At 32.0% G+C, this 20,606-nt stretch overlaps 1 protein-coding gene across 1 annotated transcript in view; it reads left to right on the plus strand.

The window, feature by feature from the left end:
* Nucleotides 1-20,606, plus strand: part of Myo9a (myosin IXA) — a 251,023-nt gene that overhangs the window by 146,950 nt on the left and 83,467 nt on the right. Inside the window, exons 15-16 of the mRNA XM_047539276.1 lie at nt 830-949; nt 14,242-14,317. Of these exons, the coding sequence (XP_047395232.1) occupies nt 830-949; nt 14,242-14,317 (196 nt within the window). The remainder of the gene's footprint in view (nt 1-829; nt 950-14,241; nt 14,318-20,606) is intronic.

Here is a 20,606-nt window from a genome sequence, read left to right on the forward strand (position 1 = left end):
TTAAATCAGTTTATTGCTAATATTTGTAGCACTAGCTCCCCTCCACTTTCATTGTTAGTGTGACTTACTGTTTACATGGCACTGATCTGAGGTTTTGGCCTTTATTTGAATGTGCTCTCTTCCCTTTCCCTTGAGTAGCTGATTTCTGCCTCACTTTCCTAAGAATTGGTAGTAATCTATAATTTCTATAGCTTTATATTCAGATTTATAAATAAAAAATACTGCTGGATTTCCCTGCTCTGTGCTGCTTTTCTTCACACACTAAATCATTGTACACTTGTTGGAATTCCTACAAGTGTGACTGATTGCAAGATTTGTGAAAGATTGTTTTAATTTTGGGGAAATTGTTTTGGATATATTTCTCTTTGGGGGTTCCATCAGTGTTGCCAACTATATGATAATGATATTTCAGACCCAATAAAAGTGAGTCTATTTAAAAAATAAGTCATACAAATTGTTTTTAAAAATCTCTAGAATTTTAGTTTCGAAATTATTTATTATGGTATTAATTCACAGTACTTTGAATAGTAAAAAAGGAGTTTGAATACCTAAAAAGAACTTCAATAATAAAAAAAAGGTTACATAGATGGTAAATGACAGAGCAAAAAAAACACAAAACCTTAATTTTTCTCTATTATTTGTTTGTGATTTCCTCAGATTAATTGGAAAAATTCTTTACATTTAGCTTCTATTTTTAATACTTTTTTTTTACACTCTTAAAATAGTTGGCAGCATTGTCCCTGATTCTCTATTGGATTGGGCTTACATAATGTCTTTTTCTTTTCTCTGTTTTTTTTTTTTTTTTTTTCTTCTTCTTTTGCTTCCTAAGGACATGATGATACAGCGCCATGTGCAATTTTGAAAAGTATGGATAGTTTTAGCTTTCTTCAACACCCAGTCCACCAGAGGAGCTTAGAGATTCTGCAGAGATGCAAGGAAGAGAAGTACAGTAAGGCTGCAAATCCTGATAAACTCTGTGTTGTCACATAGCCATTTGGAAATGGAAACCAAGAGCATTCTACACCAGGGTGGAACATAGATTGCATAGGCAACATGACTTCCGTAATCCTTTATGCAGTCTCTGGATATTTCCCTTTGAGACTTCAGTGTTTCTCTGGAAGTGCTGAGATACCTGTTCACTTGGTGATTCAAAGTGCTAAGATAACCTGTTCTCTTACCTTGGTGACTGTCCTGTTTGCCAATGATCACTGAGTTAATTATACTTTATTACAGTTACTGAATTGGTTTCTATTTTTGTCTTTCAAATAAGTCGAGTGATAGGTAAAAATAAAAAATACTTTTTTCTCCCTCATTTTAAAAAAGCCTTACTGAGCTTTCATTGAAGTAAACTGACCTGCATGAAAGAACACAATTTGGTAAGTCTTAATGTAGGCAGTCATCAAATTATCACCATAATCTTGATGGCAGACATTTCCAAGTTTCCTTAAATTCCTTTCTGAATCTGACTAATTTTTATGATTCCTTACATTTTATTTCCAAGATTAGCAAATGCTGTTAAATTCATTTAGGCCGATTGCAGACCTCCAATTGGACTTTGCTTTATTTGATTTAGAGCAAAGCTACCACATCAGTGTTTTGGTATAAGGAAGATGAACAGAACCATGGGACATGTTCCTTTTTGTTTGCTTACTTTTTATAAAATTGCTGTAAACAATGCCCTTGGTCTCCATTTCCTTTCCTGATTTTTATTTGGTATGCTCATTCTGCATGATAATTGGTTCTTTTGTCTGTTGTGAGATTACAGTTAGTGGGCTACTGCTATTGTTGGAATAAATGGATCCTTCAGAGTATTCAAAATCTACCTCAGTAATTTGTGTATAGTGAAATGAATTTATTTACGTAATTGTTTTTGAGCTTTTAATAATTTGCCACAGGTTTAGGTTGCTAATTTTAGTTTTCTGATTGAGATTCCCTTGAAATTTTAGTATTTGGTGTCAGCAAAGGAATAATATAAATAGAATTTCTTAAAAGCACATGTTATGTGGATACCATTTTTCCAGCTTCTCTTACTTATACTGTCTTGGTGTAAAAAAATATGTAATGTATTTTTAGAAAACAATATGAAAAATATTTTCTCATTTTAGAAAGAACATAGGTAAGTATTTCATTTTAAAAAATTCCTTAAAAATAATTCTTAATTATTGCTCTTTTTCTGAAAGGTATACAAATGTCATTCTGATTACCTATCTTGCTATTCTAAATCTTTTTTTTATTTTTTTATTTTTTTTTTTATTGTAAACAAATGGGATACATGTTGTTTCTCTGTACATGGCGTAAAGGCATACCATTTGTGTAATCATAAATTTACATAGGGTAATGTTGTTTGATTCATTCTGTTATTTTTTCCCTTCCCCCCCTATTCTAAGTCTTTTAATGCATTGGGACATTGATTAAAACAGTCTACAGATCTTTGTGGTGGAGCTTAGATGAATTCTTTTTTACTCTTAAGTAGTTTCAAGTAATTTATTTCCTTTATTTTTTCATGACTCAACCTGACAACTAAGGCCTTACCATACTCTAGTTTTACTACAATAGGAAGGCATCAACCTTCAGCATAGGCTGCCTAAAGAAATCATGCGTTTATATGTGTTTACATGCAAATTTATCTACTGTAGTACTAGGCAATAATTATAATTTTAGTATTAAAATAATAAATTCAAGTTCGGGAGACTGCTCTTTAAAAAAAGCCAGGAAACTACCAGCTTTAAGAAATTGTGAACTGATGAGGCCAGTGAACCCTTCCCACAGGTAACAGTGATAAAACTTGGAAAAAAAATTTAACCAACTATTTGAAAGTATTGGAAAAACATCAGAAGGAGGCATAAAACAAAGACTTTCTTCTTTAAAGTACATAAAACAGTGGATAAAAATTGTGAGTTTGTAGCTTTTTGCACAAAGGGCTCTCTAATTCTCATAGTTCTTGAAATAGGAGACCACAACTATATTGACTTGAGGTGTCAGAAGTCAAAGTTGAAGACTGTCAGGGCAGCTGGAAATTTAGGACAGTCTTAGAATTGAAACCCGTATTTAGAGTATAACTCTTCCCACATCCCAGACTGACTGCTGCAGAATATGCAGGGAACTCTTATCACAAAAGTGGAAACCAAATAGAAGATAATCATTTTTTTTTTTTTTTTTTTGTCTTTTTTGGAACTAGGGGTCGAACCCAGGGCTTTGGGAATGCAAGGCAGATGCTTTGCCACTGAGCTACATCCCAGCCCAGAAATAATCCTGAAAGATTCAATGACAGTAGGTCAATTATTCAAGTTTGTTGATTTTTTGATGAGGGCATTTTTAAAAAATCTGTGCACAACTTGTATTGTAGAAAGCTGAAGTCTTTCCACTTTAATTGGTCTTGTAATTAAGAGAAAAAGGGGCAGAAAATTATTTGAAGAAATAATGGCAGGAAACTTACTATCTTTAATTAAAACCACTATTACAGATCCGAAAAGATCAGTGACCTCTGAACAAAATAAATATTAATGAAAACCACATCTAGTTATTTTATAGGCAAATTGCTAAATGCCAAGGGAAGGAGAACACCTTGAAAGCAACCAGAAAGAAAATTCTTACATTAAATTCAGAGAAATAATGACATGATTTTTAACACTCGACTTCTTAATAGAAATAGTACAAGTCAAAAGATATCCTTCCAAAGCCATGTTTCAAATGCCAAATAAAAAAATCCTCAAAACAACAACAACAACAACAACAAAAAGCAAATTTCAGTCCCAAATTTCTATATTTGCATTTTGGATTCAGACAAGTTAACTGTCAGATGAAAAGTCACCAATATTCTAAAGAGTATGGGAGTATCTAGTATTGCTGCAATACGTTAATCTATAAAGTCCAGTTACCATTTAGCAAAAGCATCCTTAGAAAATGAATATGAATTAAAGGCATTTTCAGATAAATACAGTCTGCTCCCAGACTGTATTTATCTCCATATTATGTATGAATGGAGACTGTATTTGTCTCCATATTATGAACTCTGAGAAACAATAATGGAAGTTCCTCAAGCTAAAAAAATTACCATATAATGGTGATTAGGATTTATAGTAGGAGTTGGTAAACTTTTTCAGCAAAAGACCAGATAGTAATTATTTTAGACTTTGTGTACCATAGGCTTCTGTTGAAACTACTCAACTTTGAATGAATGGAGCCCTAGATAAAACTTTATTATGTTCCAATAAAACTTTATTATGGACACTGATAATTTAAGTTTTGTATAATTTTCACATTATAAAAATATTAATTTGTTCTTTTCTCAATCATTTAAAAGTCTAAAAACCATTCTTGGTTCATAGGTCATACAAGGTAGGCAGTGGATTTGATTTAGGCTCTGTACTCTAGTTTGCTGATTCATGTTATTGGAAGGAATGAAGAAGCTAGAAAGATGTATATAAAATTAAATGCATTGTTTCTTTCTTTTTTTAGTTTCTTTTAAAAGATAATGACAATTTGAAGTAAAAATTATGGCATTGTTTTGGTGGTTTAAAATGTGTCCATCAATTCTTTGATATTCCTCCCTTTAAAAGGTGAGTGCCATACTTAGTGACTTGCTTCTAACAATGCAAAGTGGCAGAAGTTGATAATGTGTGGTCTTCAAGATTAAAACATAAAAGGTATTGTGGCTCTAACTCTTCCTTTTCGTTTTTGGTGCTTTTCCCCTCTCTCTGCAGTGGGTGTTTGAGATTTGACAGAGAGGAAATCAGAAGACTGGGGAGTAATTGAAGCTTTTAGGAACACGAGCTGTGGTCTCACTTTCAGAAAAGTCAAGAGCCCTATAAAGGAGAAGAACCAATGCGAGGAAGAAGAGAGGGTAGAATAGAATAGTTGACTCTCATTTCTATTTGAACCCCATATTTCTGGCCTTTAGTCCAACCTTGTGAAAATTGAGAATATATTGATGAACAAGGTGAAGCATCAGCAGTTGCTAGAGAAGGGTTATGTGCTTACTGGACCTCATTACCCTTACCTTGTTGACAGAACCTGCCTCAGTGTTCTTGACTTCAAGCATTTTGATAACACAAATGATGGAAAATTTAAAGTTTATTTTCTGATGAAAATGGAGTTAAAATGAAAATCACTAACAGAGTGGTATCTGGGTGACCCTCAAATATTTGGAAAATAAAACACGTAACTCATGAGTTAAAGCAAAATTCATAAGGACAACATTTTCAAGTTTTTTTTTTTATCTGAATAATCTTGGAAATAAAACCTGTTAAAATGTGTGGATGTATCCAAAGCAGTGCTTAGAAAAAAAAATATAGTTAAAAAGATCAATAACTTGAACTTTCACTTTAAGAACCTAGGGGAAAAAAGAACATGTTAGACCCCAGAGAAGCATAGTAAAGTAAATAAAGTTGAGAACTAAGATCAGTGACATAGAAAACAAATTGACAATAGAGAAAATCAGTGAAACTTAAAGATGTAATTTTTTAAAATAAATAATGAAATTGATAAATCTATCTCAGCACTGTCTAATAGAACTTTCTGTGATGATGGAAAAGTTCTAACTTCACTGAAAAAGACTGTTGCCACTAACCACATGTGGCTCTTAAGAACCTGAAATGTGGCTGGTACAATTGAAACTGAAGTTTTAATTTATTGAATGAATTTACATTTACACAGCTACTTAAAACTTAGTGTCTATTTCATTGGACAGTGCAATTCTAGAAATACTGCTCAAGCCAATATCAGAAGACAGAAAGCTATTAACTGGAATGAAAGAGTAGAGACAATTATATATCCTATCAACATCAAAAGTTTGAGGGGGAGATTATACACATGTGTGTCAATAAATTAAACCATTTATGTGAAATGTACAAATTCCTTGGTTATCAACAGTATCAAAATTGATCCAAGAAAAAAAAAAAAAAACAGGAAACCCAAAGAGTCTTTTATCTGTTAATGACATGGAATTCATAATTAAAATCTTTGCCATACAGTAACACAAGGAAATGCAGGCCCTGATAAATCAGTAGTGAATTTCTTTTACGAAACAAGAAAGAAATAATTTGTCGGTTCTCAACAACTCTTTCAGGTTATAGAAGAGCAGGGAACACAATCCAAATCATATTATGAGGCCAGTATTCTTTGCTACCAGAAATAGGCAAAACCATACAAGAAAACTATAGACCAACTTGACTTTATGATGATGGATGTAAAAATCCTCAATGAAATAAGAAAGTGCCAAATTCAGCAATATGTTAAAGGATCATACATGAAGATCAAACTAAATTTCTTCCAGGAATAACAGATAGGGTTGACAGTGGTGTTAGCAGTTATGATAACCTGAGTTAATAAACTTATAAAGAGAAAAAATTTACCTCATATTGACTCATTCCTGTCTATTATTTGTTGGCCCTATTGCTTTGGGAAAGGTAGATGGTAGGGATATGTAACAGAGCAGAAATGCTCACCTGATGGATTGAAAGTGAACTAGGGAAGAGGAAGAGACTAGGGTCTCAAAATCTCGTTTGAGGACACAACCCCAGCAATCCAAATATCCCCCATTAGGCCCAAGTTCTTAAGGTTTTCAGCTCCTTCCAGTAGTGTTAAGCGGGGGGATCAAATGTCTTGACATTTGGGCCTTTGGGGGGACACTCAAAATCCAAACCATAGCAACAATCAAATCAATTCACAGTGTTGAACATCTAAAAAAGAAAAAGCATATATGATCATTTCAGTAGTTTATCAAAACTCCATACCTATTTCTTTTAAAACTTTTAACATCCCAGGAATAAAAATCGTCTTGCTCACTTTATAAAGGATATGTATGAAAATCTTGTAGCAAACTTTTCCCTTAATTTAAAAACATGGTAGGGTTGAGGATATAGCTCAGTTGGTAGAGTGCTTCCCTTGCAAGCACAAGGCCCTGGGTTCAAATCCCCAGCACCACAGAAAAAAATAAAAACATGGCCAAGGACATCTGATTTTGTTGCTCAGATTTAACATTCTACTAAAGGTCATCAGGAGAGCAATAAGGCAACAAAAAGAAATAAAAGGTTTAGAAGTTAAAACAGGAAGTATACAATATTAGCATTAATATAGAAAGTCAAGAAGTCTAACAATGGTCTTAGAATTAATAATCTCACAGAATACCAGGTAAATATAAGGCAAATTAAGTTATAATATTCTAGCTATGTACACTAGGAAGATGAGACTTATGAATTCCATTTGCCACCTTCTAGATATAACACCCTTGTGTAATGACCTTCCACATTTACAAGAGTTGTTTTCTGTGATAGAAAACACATGCAGAAGTGATGATGTCACTTACAAGATTAAATCAGAAGACTGCAGTTTCCATCTTTGGGTACTTCTTTCCTTGCTTTCACTTGGTCTCTGAGAAGCAAGTTGCCATTTGTGAGTGGGCCTGTTGAGAGTTCCAGTGAAGCCTCAACCAATGGGTAGTAAGGAACTGAAGCTTGTCGTTAACTATGTGAGTGACTTTAGAAGCGGATTCTTCAGCTTCATTTCAGTCTTGATATGACTACAGCCTTGCTTGACAGCTTAAGTACAAGCTCATAAGAGACCCTGAGTGAGTATCACACAGCTAAGCAACTCCTCCTGAATTATTATTTCTTAGAAATTCTGTGAGATAGCTGTTGTTTTAAATTGTTAGGGTTTTCATTAATTAATATGCAGTTGATAATTAATACAGGATACACAAACATAAGGTAATTAGGGATAAGTTTAACAAATATGTGTAAATCTTAAATATCATTAAATATCACTGAGAGCAATTGAAGAATACAATGGAGAGATCTTTTTGTATGTATTTTTGTATTTTGAGATACCAGTTGTCCCTCATATAATCTATAACTTAAATGTAATCCCAATGAATATCACAGCAGGTGTGGTAGAAATTCATATGCTGATTTGTAGACCACCTGGAATGACCAAAATAATTCCAATGGAGAACAAGTCTGGAGAACTGTATATGATTTCAAAACTAAAATGGTCATTACATTGTTCTCTTGGTTGAAAAATCAGGTGATCAGTGAATTAAATAGAATATGGAAATGGATCAACACATATATAGTCAATTTTCCACAATGGTGATGAGATAATTCAGTGGGATAAAGGATAATCTTTCAAACAAATGGTAATCAACAACTATATATCCATAAAAGAGAACTTTGACTTTTACTGTATAGCAGACATAATTAAATGACTCAGACAGCTCTTCATAAGGACCAAAACTTTTAAATTTGTAAAGAAAACCTGAGAGGAAATCTTTGCAGTCTTGGGACAGGCAAGGATTTCTTAGATTGGACTGCAAGCATGAACTATACAAGGAAAACATTAATGAGTTAGAGCTCACTGAATTGAAAACTGCTTTCCAAGTAATGGTAAGGTTGGGGGGGACATAACACCACCACCTGAGATATGTTATTTGTAATAGTTTTTAATTCTAATATCTGATAATAGACTTATAAAAAAGCATGAAGAAAACCTTCTTAATAATTTTTTAAAAAGGTCAGTTAAATGGGCATAAGATTTGAACATACACTTCCATAAAAGGAGATATGTGTGTGGTCTGTAGGCCTGTGAAAGATGGCCAACTTAGTCTTCAAGGATTTTCAACTTATAATGTTATTTACCTGAGAAAAATGAAAACATGTTTACAAAAAAATTTTATAGATGCATCTCTAAAATTTTATGCTACTGAGTGAAGCCTTATGCAGAAGATGACATACTGTTTTATTCAGTTTACATCAAATTCTAGGTAATGCAAACCAATCTTTGTGGATGACATAACAACTATTGAGTTGATGAGGGTGGGGATCAGGCATGTGAGGAATTGTCCAAGAAAGGACAAGAGGAATCTTTTAGGGGATGATGGAGATGTTCTGCATCTTCTTTTGGTGATGGTTATATGGTGAATGCGTTTGTCAAAACTTATACAATTGTATAAATAAAACGAATATATTTTACTGTATTAAAGGTTTTACCTCAATGGAAAAGCACTTAATTATGTGCCATGATCCCTGATATAAATTACAGAGAAAATTTTTCATGAAATTAAGAATATGCAACATAAATAAAAGGTAGATGATCAGAATTTATTTGAAATTGGTAGACAGAAACAAGTACAGGAAATGCTAGTATATATTTTGGTGAAAACTCCAGGGAAGGCAGGAAATTATATTTCTTTTGAATTAATAAATTATGGATATCTATCTAGTTTAGGAAATTTCCATAAAGTGAATGTAAGGTTTAAATACAATAGTGAAAATAAGAAACCCCTCAAAAGAAAATCAAGATGGGAAAAATGAATTTAAAGAAAATATGAAGTAAAATGCTAGAAACAAATACTGTTTTCAAAATTAACAGAAATGACTTAAGCTCACCAGTTAAGTTCCCAAGATGAATTTTTCAGTAGGTTAAATTTTATCTACATGATGTAAAATACTTTCAATGATGATGTTTAAAGATGTGACACTTAGGTAACAGGCAAATATAACTGTAGAACTAAATGAAGCTATATATATAGTGATCTGAACAAATCTTCACTGAAGTAACTTGTAAAATGATTTATTTGAGAAAGGGAAGTTGAATCCACTGTAGAAGTTTTGATACTTAATAAAGAAATTGGTAAATATGTGTGTAAATCTAAATGAGCAATGCTTTATGAAACTTAATAGTAGTTATGCTTAATTTGCTTGATGAATGTGAAGAAAACAAGGGGAGAGTAAGTTTTGGATTTTAATGACATCCCTAACAGGAAGGGGATGATGAGAATTAACCATTTTAAGGTTTCTGTACTCTTCGGGAAAAGAAAAGAGATAATTGATTTAGTTAGGAATTCTTGAGTATGTTAAAAATTTAAGAATGACTAGAAAGTATATGCAACTTTCAAAATGAAAAAAAAAATCAGAATAAAAAATATAATCCAATAAGAAATTCAGATAAAATCATATAATTGGGTAAATACAAAGCATAAAATAAGACACAAAATATGCTGGATGTATCAATAATATGAATAAATTTAAACGGACTAAATGTAACAGTAACAGAATTTGAAACTAAAGAACTTGAACAAAGTTTAGCTGTAGAATGCTTTCAGATCTAAAATATGAATAAAAAGAGATTAAGCATATTGGAGAAAAATTACATAAGGATATTACTGTTTTCTTCGTGCATTTTTCCCACCTCATTTAGTTAGCCACTGTTAAGATTTGTTACTATAGTTTTGCATCTTCTAAAAATTTTATATTAATAGGGTTATATAGTATAGATTCTTTCTTGTTCTGATTTGGTTACCCAACATAATGATTTATATATTCATCCATGTATCAATAGTTTGTACTTGTGTATTCCATTGTATATGTAGCATGTCATTTGTGTATGAAACATTGTGTTTATCATTTGTTTCTTGGTGAGTTTGAGTTGTATACTGTTAGAGCTGTTGTGAGGGACCTGCTATATATATTTTTGTGAACATATTTCCATTTCTAAGGTAATATTTGTGACTGGAGCTACTGTTTCACGAAGTACACATTTGTGACATCATTAAGAACTGTCCAAGTCTTGACACTTTAAATATATTGTTTCATCATTTTTGTGGTGTTTATTTGTGATGATTAAGTCAGATATTTTCCTATAGTCGGTTTTTTGCAGTTTAGGTTAGATGTCCCTAGTTGGCTTATATTATATTTGTCTAGTTTGGGATTTGCTATACCTCTTGGTTCTGTGCTTTATTGATTTTCATCAAATTCAGGAAAATTTGGCTAATTTATTTAAAATCTTTTTCAGTTGCAACTTTTCTCCAAGACTTCAATCACATGTTAGAATGTTTTGTATCTCAAAGATTGTTCAGACTCTTATTTTTATTGTATTTTATTCTTTGTGTTCTTTACATTGAATAATTTTTATTTGTCTGATTTCAATTTTATTATGCCATTTCTGATCTCATCTTAAACCCATAGAATGAATTTTTAATTTTAGAAATTATTTTTTGAGTTTCAGAATGTGCATTTTGTTCTTTTGTACAAGTTCCATTTCTGGCCTATTATTTTTTTTGTCTGTTAACTCATTAAGAACATTTTCTCCTTTTAAACTTAATATATTTATAGCCTTTTTTTTTTTGCTTATTCAGCAATGGGAGATTTTGGGACTTGATGCTTTTGGAAGGACGTTAGGGAGTGGAATACACTGGTCTTTAGTTTTAAACTGAGTTATCAGTTTCAAGTGTTCAGTATATTTTTCCTTATGTTTCTTGTGTGTTTAAGATATTTAATAATAGATGTAAAAATTGTTACATAGAGGGATATAAGGAAGTCAAAGAATATTCAAGAAAGAACCACTCTGATGTTTCTGAAGAAGATACTCTTTAAGGAGAAAATTCCTTGTGAGCACATTACGTCTAGAAGAAATTTTAAGAACATGAATCCTATAAAGAAAGTGATAGCACAAATTCAAAACTATAAAATATCAGAATGAACCAGGGGTGTGATGGTGGTGTGTAATCCCGGCCAGCAACTTGGGAGGTTGAGGCAAGAGGATTGCAAGTTCCAGGCCAGCTTGGGCAATTTAGTGAGTTGATGTCAAAATTTAGAAAATAAAATACAAATGTCTGGGGATTTAGGTCAATTGTAGAGTGCTCTGGCTTCAGTTCCCAGTACAGCAAACAAAGCAATGCTAGAATGATACTGAAAATAGATTTTTGAGCTAATAAGACAAGAAGAGGCATAAAACAATACTTGTGTGAGTTCAGTAAATAGAGGAAGCAACTGAAAGTTGAATTACTGGTGTTGCGGAAAGACACAAGATAATACACTTAAATACGAAGAAGAAAAGAATGAATATAAAGGATAGAAAGTTAGAATCTGTGATAGGGATAATTGATGTTTATGAAGTAGGAACTAAACAAATAGAACAAAAAATGCATTCATATAAGAAGCTGTTCAAAGTATTGTTAGGATCAACTTGTTCATTTCTGCAGAAATAGCAAGAATTTTAATAGAGATTGAATTTATCACTAGATCAATTTGGAGAGCATTGCCATCTTAAAAATATCATCTTTTCTAACTCATGAGCACAGATAGCATTCTATTTATTTAGAATTTGAATGCATTTTTTTCAAATAAAAATAGTAACTGTTCAAAATACTGTTTTGTTGATCACATTATATTCTCAGTACCAAATTTTGAATGGCCATATACCTTTAATTATCTTGGAGATCTACACTTAGCAGTGCAATGGCTGGATCATGTGGTAGTTCGGTGTTTAATTTTTTTTTTTTTTTTTTTTTTTAAGGTGCTGGGGATTGAATCCAGGTCCTTGTGCTTGCAAGGCAAGCACTCTACCAAATGACCTATATCCCCAGCCCTAGTGTTTAATTTTTGATGAACTGTTAGGCTGTTTCCCAGCGTGTACATCATTTCCGTTAAGCAGTGTGTGATGTTCTAGTTTCTCCATGTCATTGAAATTCCTTATTTCTCTTTTTGATTCTAACTATCCTAGTGTGTGTGAAGTGGTTTTTCATCGCAATTTTGATTTGCATTTCTCTGATGACTAATGATTTTGAGTCTCTTTCATGTACTTACTAGTCATTTGTATGTCTTTGGAGAATATTCAATTTTAAATTGGGTTCTTGTCTTTATTGACTTGTGGGAGTTCTTTTTATATCCTGAATATAAATTTCTTATATATATCATATACAAATAATTTATACTATTCTATGACTTAGATTTTCACTTTTTCAATATAATAATATCATTTGAAGTACAGAACTCTTAATTTTGATGATATCCTGTTAACCTAAATTTTCTTTTTTTTTACGCGCGCGCGCGCACACACACACACACACACACACACACACATATACTTTTACTGGATTCATTAATCCAGTATCTGAAAGACTTATTCCTATTTTCTTTAAAAAGGTGTATATAGTATGAGTACTTTCATTTAGGTCTATTGACCAACTTTCTTATTTTTGCCTGTAGATATATAGTTTTCACAGCATCATTTGTTGAAAAGATTATTTTTTTTCTCCAGTGGTTATGTTAGTCAATCATAAATGTCAGGGTTTATTCCTGGACCCTCAGTTCTATTCTGCTGATATATATATCTGTCTTTATGCCAGTACCATACTGTGTCAATCAGTTTATCTTTGTAGTGAGTTTTGAAATCAGGATGTATGGATCCTCCAACTTTGTTTTTATTTGCAAGTTTGTTTTGGCTCTTCTGGGTCCCTTCTATTTCTGTATTAATACTAGGATCTGCTTGGTCATTTCTGTAAAAGTAGGTAATTGGAAGTTTAATAGAGATTAGATTCACCTGTACATCAATTTGGGGGAGCATTGCCATCTTAAAAATATTATGTTTTCTATTTCAGTAACATGGATAGCATACTGTTTATTTAGATCTTTAATTTCTTTTAATGATGTTTTATGGTTTTAAATGTAGACATTTTGTATTGTTTTGTTAAGTTCATATTATTTTGATGCTATTATTTGTGGAATTGTTTTCTTAATTTCATTTCAGATCATTTAATTGTTTTTATATTAAAATATGACTTTTTTATATTGATAGTTTCCTATAATATTTCTGAATTTATTAATGCTAAATTAAGATTTTTGTGGATTCCTTAGGTTTTCTACAATTAAGAGTATATCCTTGTGAATAAAGATATGTCTTCTTTCCCAGTGTATCTTACAGATGTTACATAAATACTTATGTGTATGTATGATATAAAAATTGATACTTAGTGAACTTATAAAAAATTATGTTTTAAAAATATTGGTAATCCTTAGGAAACAATTAGTCATCTTTATTTCTCAGTGTCTTTATCTGATCAGTAGATAGTCAAAATTCATGGTCCATGTGAACGATATATTTGTTGCTAAAACCTGATACAAAAGGGTCATATTAGAAACTATTTGAGTATCAAAATAAGATATGAACTTTTATACTTCTAATCCTTTAGCTCAGTCACCCTGTATTTCCTAATGTTAATGTTTAAATGAAAGAAGAAGTAAAAGAATTTATTACTATATTTTCTAATTGCTAACTAGGTCGTTCGTAGTAGTTATGGGACTTGGTTCATATTATCTAGATGTTTCTGACATTTATCAAGTATTTACTGAAGAATATGAATTTTTATCTGTTTTTGGGGAATATTCTCATGTTTAGTTTTTCTGTACATTGATTTGAAATTTTCTGCCTTTTTTTGTTTTTGTTTTTTGTTTTTTTTTTTGCTAGATATAACCCGGAAAAATCCCAGAACACCTCTTTCTGATCTTCAGGGCATGAATACTCTAAATGAAAAAAATCAGCAGTAAGTTTGATTTATATTTTTAAGAAAGTAAAGAAAGAATATCTAGCAATCTTAGTAGTATTTTTATGACTTCAAAAGTATAAAAAATTCATTCTTGGTTAAGTTTTTATGTTTTTTTTTTTTAAGTTTCTTAAGGCCTTTATGAATGACTCAGTAACAGTTTAATAGGTTGGAGTTAACAAAATGTCTCTATAATTGCTCTTGGTAAAATGACTACTGTTTTTTGAGTGTTTCCCCAGAATAATTTTAAATGAGACCCTCCCTGCATTTTATGTCTTTTGCAAAATTTTAGTATTATTATGCTTCTTTCTATGGAAAAATCTTATTGGTAAGATAAATGAATAAGTTTTAATAATTGAATAGTTTGATTTACATCAAACCATATAATACCTTTTTTTGGTAAACATAATTACCAGAGCTTACCTTTTATCATTTATAATGAAGAATATTTTAATATTCTTTAAGTTTAATTTGCAAGTAACAAATATAAAAAATTTTCTGAGTTTATATAGGTTCCTTACCACTTAGCATACCATTTATAGGTACTGTATTTATTGGAGTTGAGAACATTGTTTAGTTTCTAGGTGTGCTTTCTACATTTAAAATATCAAGAGAACTGAGCTTCCTAGTGTCCTTGTAATAAAGGATGGGTCTGTCATTGAAATGAAGGTATAGCTTCTCTGATGATTGTTTCTAATTGAGTTACTATGTGTTTTTAATATATAGTGTCACTTGTCTACTTCAGTAGCTTTTTATTGACTCTTTGTTGTTTATTACAAGAAATGTGTGTTCACTAGCTTCGTGTGCAAGAGCTGTCACAGCCGAAGTATATAACCACAAACATATCTTCATCTTAATTGCTAATAGATTAAACTGTTTACTGTTTTTATAATGTATGCCCTTTTATATTTTTAATTGGTTCTTTTTAGTTATACATGACAATAGAGTCTATTTTGACATTCCAGCATGGAATATATCTAATTCAGGCTCCAGTACCTCTCCTTCCCCTTTGCTCTCTCCACCCTACTTCCTTTCCTCTATTGATCTTTCTGCCATTTACTCATAGTTATTTTTTTAAAAATTCATTTCTTGTGGCTGTACATGATGGTGAGATTGACTGTGGTATATTCACATGTGTACATAGGAAGGTTATATCAGATTCATTTCATTGTCTTTCCTTTTTCCATCATCCTCCCTTCCCTTCCTTCTCCTTTGCCTACTCCACTGAACTTCTATTCTTCCTCTCCCCAGTCCCCTCATTGTATGTTAGCATTTACATGTCAGAGAGAATATTCGACCTTTGGTTTTTTAGGATTGGCTTATTTCACTTAGCATGATAGTCTCCAGTTAATCCATTACTGGTTAATGTTATAAAGTTATTCTACTTTATGGCTGAATAATATTCCATTGTGTATATATACCACAATTTCTTTATCTGTTCATTTGTTGATGGGCATCTAGTTTAGTTCCTTTGTTTAGCTATTGTGATTTGTAAACATTGATATGGCTGTGTCACTGTAGTATGCCGATTTTAAATCCTTTGGATATATATACTGAGGAATAGGATAATTGTGTCAAATGGTGGTTCCATTTGTAGTATTTTGAGGAATCTCCATTTGCTTTCCAGAGTGGTTGCACTAATTTGTAATCCCACCAACAATGTATGAATGTACCTGTTTCCCTACTTCCTTGCCAACACTTTTTGTTACTTGTATTCTTGATAATTGCTATTCTGATTAGAGTGAGGTGAAATCTCAGTATTGTTTTAATTTGCATTTCTCTAGTTGTTAGAGATGTTGAAATTTTTTTCATATATTTGTTGACCATTCTTTTTTTGAGAAGTGTATTGTTTAGTTCTTTCACCCATTTATTGATTGGGTTATTTGGTTTTTTTTATGTGTTAAGTTTTTTGGATTTATTTTATATCCTGGATATTAATGCCTTATCTGAGGTGCGTGTGGCAAAAATTTTCTCCCATTCTGTAGGCTTTCTCTTCATGCTCTATTGTTTCCTTAATGATACCTGACTAATGAGGAAATTTACCTCCAAATTTGCATGTTAAATTTTACCCACCAAAAAATTAGATGATTAATCTTTACTGTGTATGTTTGATTTTATCTATTGGCAGTTTTCTCATCCTGATTAGAGATACATAATTTATCCCATTTCCTTGATTTGAATAAAAAAGAAACTGATTTGTCATATTTCTTAAAGTAGTTTAATGGTTATAAATCTAATACTAGTTTGTGTTTCTTTTTTTTTTTGTACTTTCAACTTTGGATGCCTGAAGTGGTCTGTATGAGTTCCTGGCTTTTTTGAACATCATTTGAAATAGTTTAGTATCATGTTTCAAGATTACTTGGTTTGCTGGTTGTGGTGGTGCATGCCTGTAATCCCAGCCACTCAAGAGGCAAAGGCAGGAGGATCCCAAGGTTGAGGCCAACCTGGGCAACTTAGTGAGACCCTGTCTGATAACAAAAAATAAAAAAATATGGAGATGTAGCTCAGTGCTTGAGTGTCTCTGGATTCGATCCCTTGTACAACCATAAAAACAAAACAAACAAGAAAAAGCTTGGTTTGTTTTTGTTTCAAACAGTTACCTGAGTTTAGGCACTAATGGAATGATACACCAATTTTGTAGAGTTATGTAAATAAATTCATTTATAAGAAACCTTTACAGGGAACTTGATCATATCAGCTTGATTCTTTTGTATATGTAAGAAAAGGTAGGTGACATTGAAGTAATGATATCAGAAATAAGACAGATCTTTTGGATTGTATGTATTATTTATTTTAGATATATTTTAGAGAATATGGGCAAAAAGAGAAGATAGAATAATAGATGTTTATAAAGTCAGATTAATCATGAAATCATTAGCTTATATCTACTAAGTAGAGCCTTTTGGATCTTCCCTAGGAACTCTTCCTTATAAGTGATTTTTACAGAGTCAAACAAACTCAGTTTGTCAATCAGCTTTGTACTGCTGTGACCAAAATATCTGACAAGAACAACTTAGAGGAGGGGAGGTTTATTTTGGCTCATGATTCCATAGGTTTAGTCCTTGGTTGACTGAATCTGAGGCCAAGGTGAGGCAGCACATCACGGTAGAGGGGTGCATTAGAGGAAAAGTGCTTCATGGTGAGGTCAGAAAGCAGAGGGGATGGGGCGTGGAAGAGACCATAGGGAAGGTGAATCCTTCCAGGGCACAATGCCAGTGACCTACCTGCCTATGGTTACCTCCCAGTCCATTCAAGCTAGGATGGACTAATTATGTGACAACTCTCAGAATCCAGTTATTTCACCTCTAAACATTCCTGTATTAACAGGAGATTTGGGGGCATGCCTCATGCAAAGCATAGTACTTAGTAAAGCTCAGAAAAATTGTTTGGTTTCATCATCTTATTCTGACAGCAGGTACTTAGAGTATAAATACTGTTCCAAAGTCTTCACCTGCATTTTATAAAATGTAGATAATCACTACAGAGAAATCTTTGCTAATAAGTTTTTAGTAGTGACTTTCTTACCCGTTTAAAAGTGACCATGAAATCAATTACCCTGAGAAAGATGTTTTGCAAATAGCTAGTTTATACTTATTAATTATTTCTTATTTTATTAATTTATACTTATTAATTATTATGAAATGAGGAAATATTTTTTTTAACTTATAAAAAAATCTCTCAGTCACCTGACAGGATTAATGAAAATAACTAAGAAATTCTACAAAATTAGTGGTACTTATCCTAAGAATGAAAGTTTGGAGTGAGTATAAGAATGGAGTGTCCAGTGTGGTGATGATCTAGATCATGTTAATGAAATCTGCTCAAGGAAGTCAATAGTTAAGTGATATATGAAGAAGAAAATATACCAATATATAATGGAAGAAAATGTCTTTGCAAACTTGTTATCTATAAGGAGATAGAGGTACTATGTCTTCATTATTTGCGAACAGAGAAAGACCTATTCTTTAAGAATTAATATGCTACATACTCTAGATCATGATTTTGTAATGGTAGGGATTGAACCCAGGTGTGTTCTACTACTGAGCTACATTCTCAGGCCTTTTGTTTTTGTTTTTTTTTTTTTTTTGAGACAGGATATTGCCAAGTTACCCAAGTTTACCTGGAACTTCTGATCCTTCTGCCTCAGCCTCTGAGTATCTGGGATTATACCATACCCATCTGTTTGTGTTCTTAATACAAATAAAAATTCACTGTCTAAAGCAATGATCTGGTTTTTTTTTTTTTTTTTTCCAGTGCTGGGGATTGAACCCAGGGCCTTGTGCTTGCAAGGCGAGCACTCTACCAACTGAGCTATCTCCCTAGCCCAATGATCTGTTTTTTAAAAATATTTTTAATTGTAGTTGGACTTAATAAATTTATTCTTTTATGTGGTGCTGAGGATTGAACCCAGTGACCCATAGGTGCAAGGCAAGTGTTGTACCACTGAGCCACAAACCCAGCCCCACTGAATCTGTTCAAATTAATTTTTCCTGATAATCTGGCTGAACTGCACTTATCACCTGGGATATTGTATTATCAAATGCAACAGTGGGAACAAAAGTAAATATTTTTTGTTTGAAAGATTAATTGAAATAAATTTTACTACAGTTGTTTTAGACAAAGGGGAATGAAGGGAAGAAAGGGGGATAGGAGTAGGAAAGATAGTAGAATGAATCTGACATAACTTTCCTGTGTACAAATACGAATACACCACAGTGAATTTCAGTATTGTGTACATCCACAAGACTGGGATCCTATTTAGAATAAGACATATTCCATGCTTATATAAATATATCAAAATAGATTCTACTGTCATGTATAACTAAAGAGAAGAAATGAAAATTTTTAAAAAAGAATTGATATTTTATATAATTTATAAAGTGGCTTTCAAGTTTATCATTTAGAATCAGTGTGGCTTCATGTCACATAAAATATCTTGGAGTGATTCTCTATATTATAGTTAGGTAACCCTCAGCATTCCTTCATATCTTAGTATGTGTCTTGGTTTCCCTCTTTTCTGGGAGAAATATAGAACTTAGATATGAATATAAGTAGGTATATGTGACTATCAATTTATATTGGTATAGATAACCAGAATTATGAAATAATAGTAATATATTAATATAAATTTAAAACATTAAATATTACATAGCCATTTTCACAAATTAATTTTCATGTTTTACACTTTAAAATATAGTATGCCTATTATCCTAAATCCATTTGCCTAGTTTCATATCCCTTTGTTGGTCTTTTTGCTCATTTAAAATGTTTTTGACTTCTTTACTTAGGCATTATTTACATGTTATATTACTCTTAGGAGAAAACTAACTGGAAATTAAGATGAATATTATTTGTAGTTCTGCAGGTCCTTTGTTTATGTACTTAGTGCTATGCTATGTAGGTAGGAACTAAAGAATTGATACTTTGTAAGATAGGTGTGATAAGTGATATAACTGAAGAATATGGGATACTATGGAAAAACTGTTTAATTTTTAAAAATTTGATCCTATTTTAACAGTTGAATCTGAGACCAGGTATCCCTGGCAACCACCATTCTACTTTGTGTTTCGTTGGTTTTGACTACTCTGAGTAAATAATTCTACTCATTTGTAGAATCACACAGTATTTGTCTTTTGGTATTTCACTTAGTGTAATACCAACTTATTAATCTATGTTGTAGCATATGTCAGAATTTCCTTTTTTTAAAAGACCAAAGTGTATGAATTTGCTTTTCTTATTCCTTCATCCGTTGGTAGATGCTTTGGATTGCCTCTACATTTTAATTTTTGAAAATAATGCTATGATCATGAGTATAAAAATGTGTCTTTGAGACCATACTTTCAGTTGTTTTGGTTCAAGTGTATACTTAGTAGTGGAATTGCTGCATCATGTGGTAATCCTGTTTTTAATTTTTACTATTTTCCACAGTGGGTGTGCCATTTTACATTACCATTGAAAGTACGTAAGAATTTCAGTCTCTCAAATACCATTTTGTTTTTCTGTTAGCCATCCTAATGATGTGAGGTGTATTACATTGTAGTTTCATTTGCATTTCCTTAATGATTACGGACATTTTCTTTTCATGTGTGTATTCTCTTAAATTATATAGGAAACAAAATACAGAGTTAAAATAATTCTTTTTTTTTTTTGTATTGGAGATTGAACTCTGGGGCACTCCACCACTGAGCCACATTCCCTATTTTGTGTTTTATTTAGAGACAGGGTCTCACTGAGTTGCTTAGCACCTTACTTTTGCTGAGACTGGCTTGGAATTCGAGATCCTCCTGCC

Source organism: Sciurus carolinensis, chromosome 2, assembly GCF_902686445.1.
Source record: "Sciurus carolinensis chromosome 2, mSciCar1.2, whole genome shotgun sequence".
In the NCBI taxonomy this organism is placed as follows: Eukaryota; Metazoa; Chordata; class Mammalia; order Rodentia; family Sciuridae; genus Sciurus; species Sciurus carolinensis.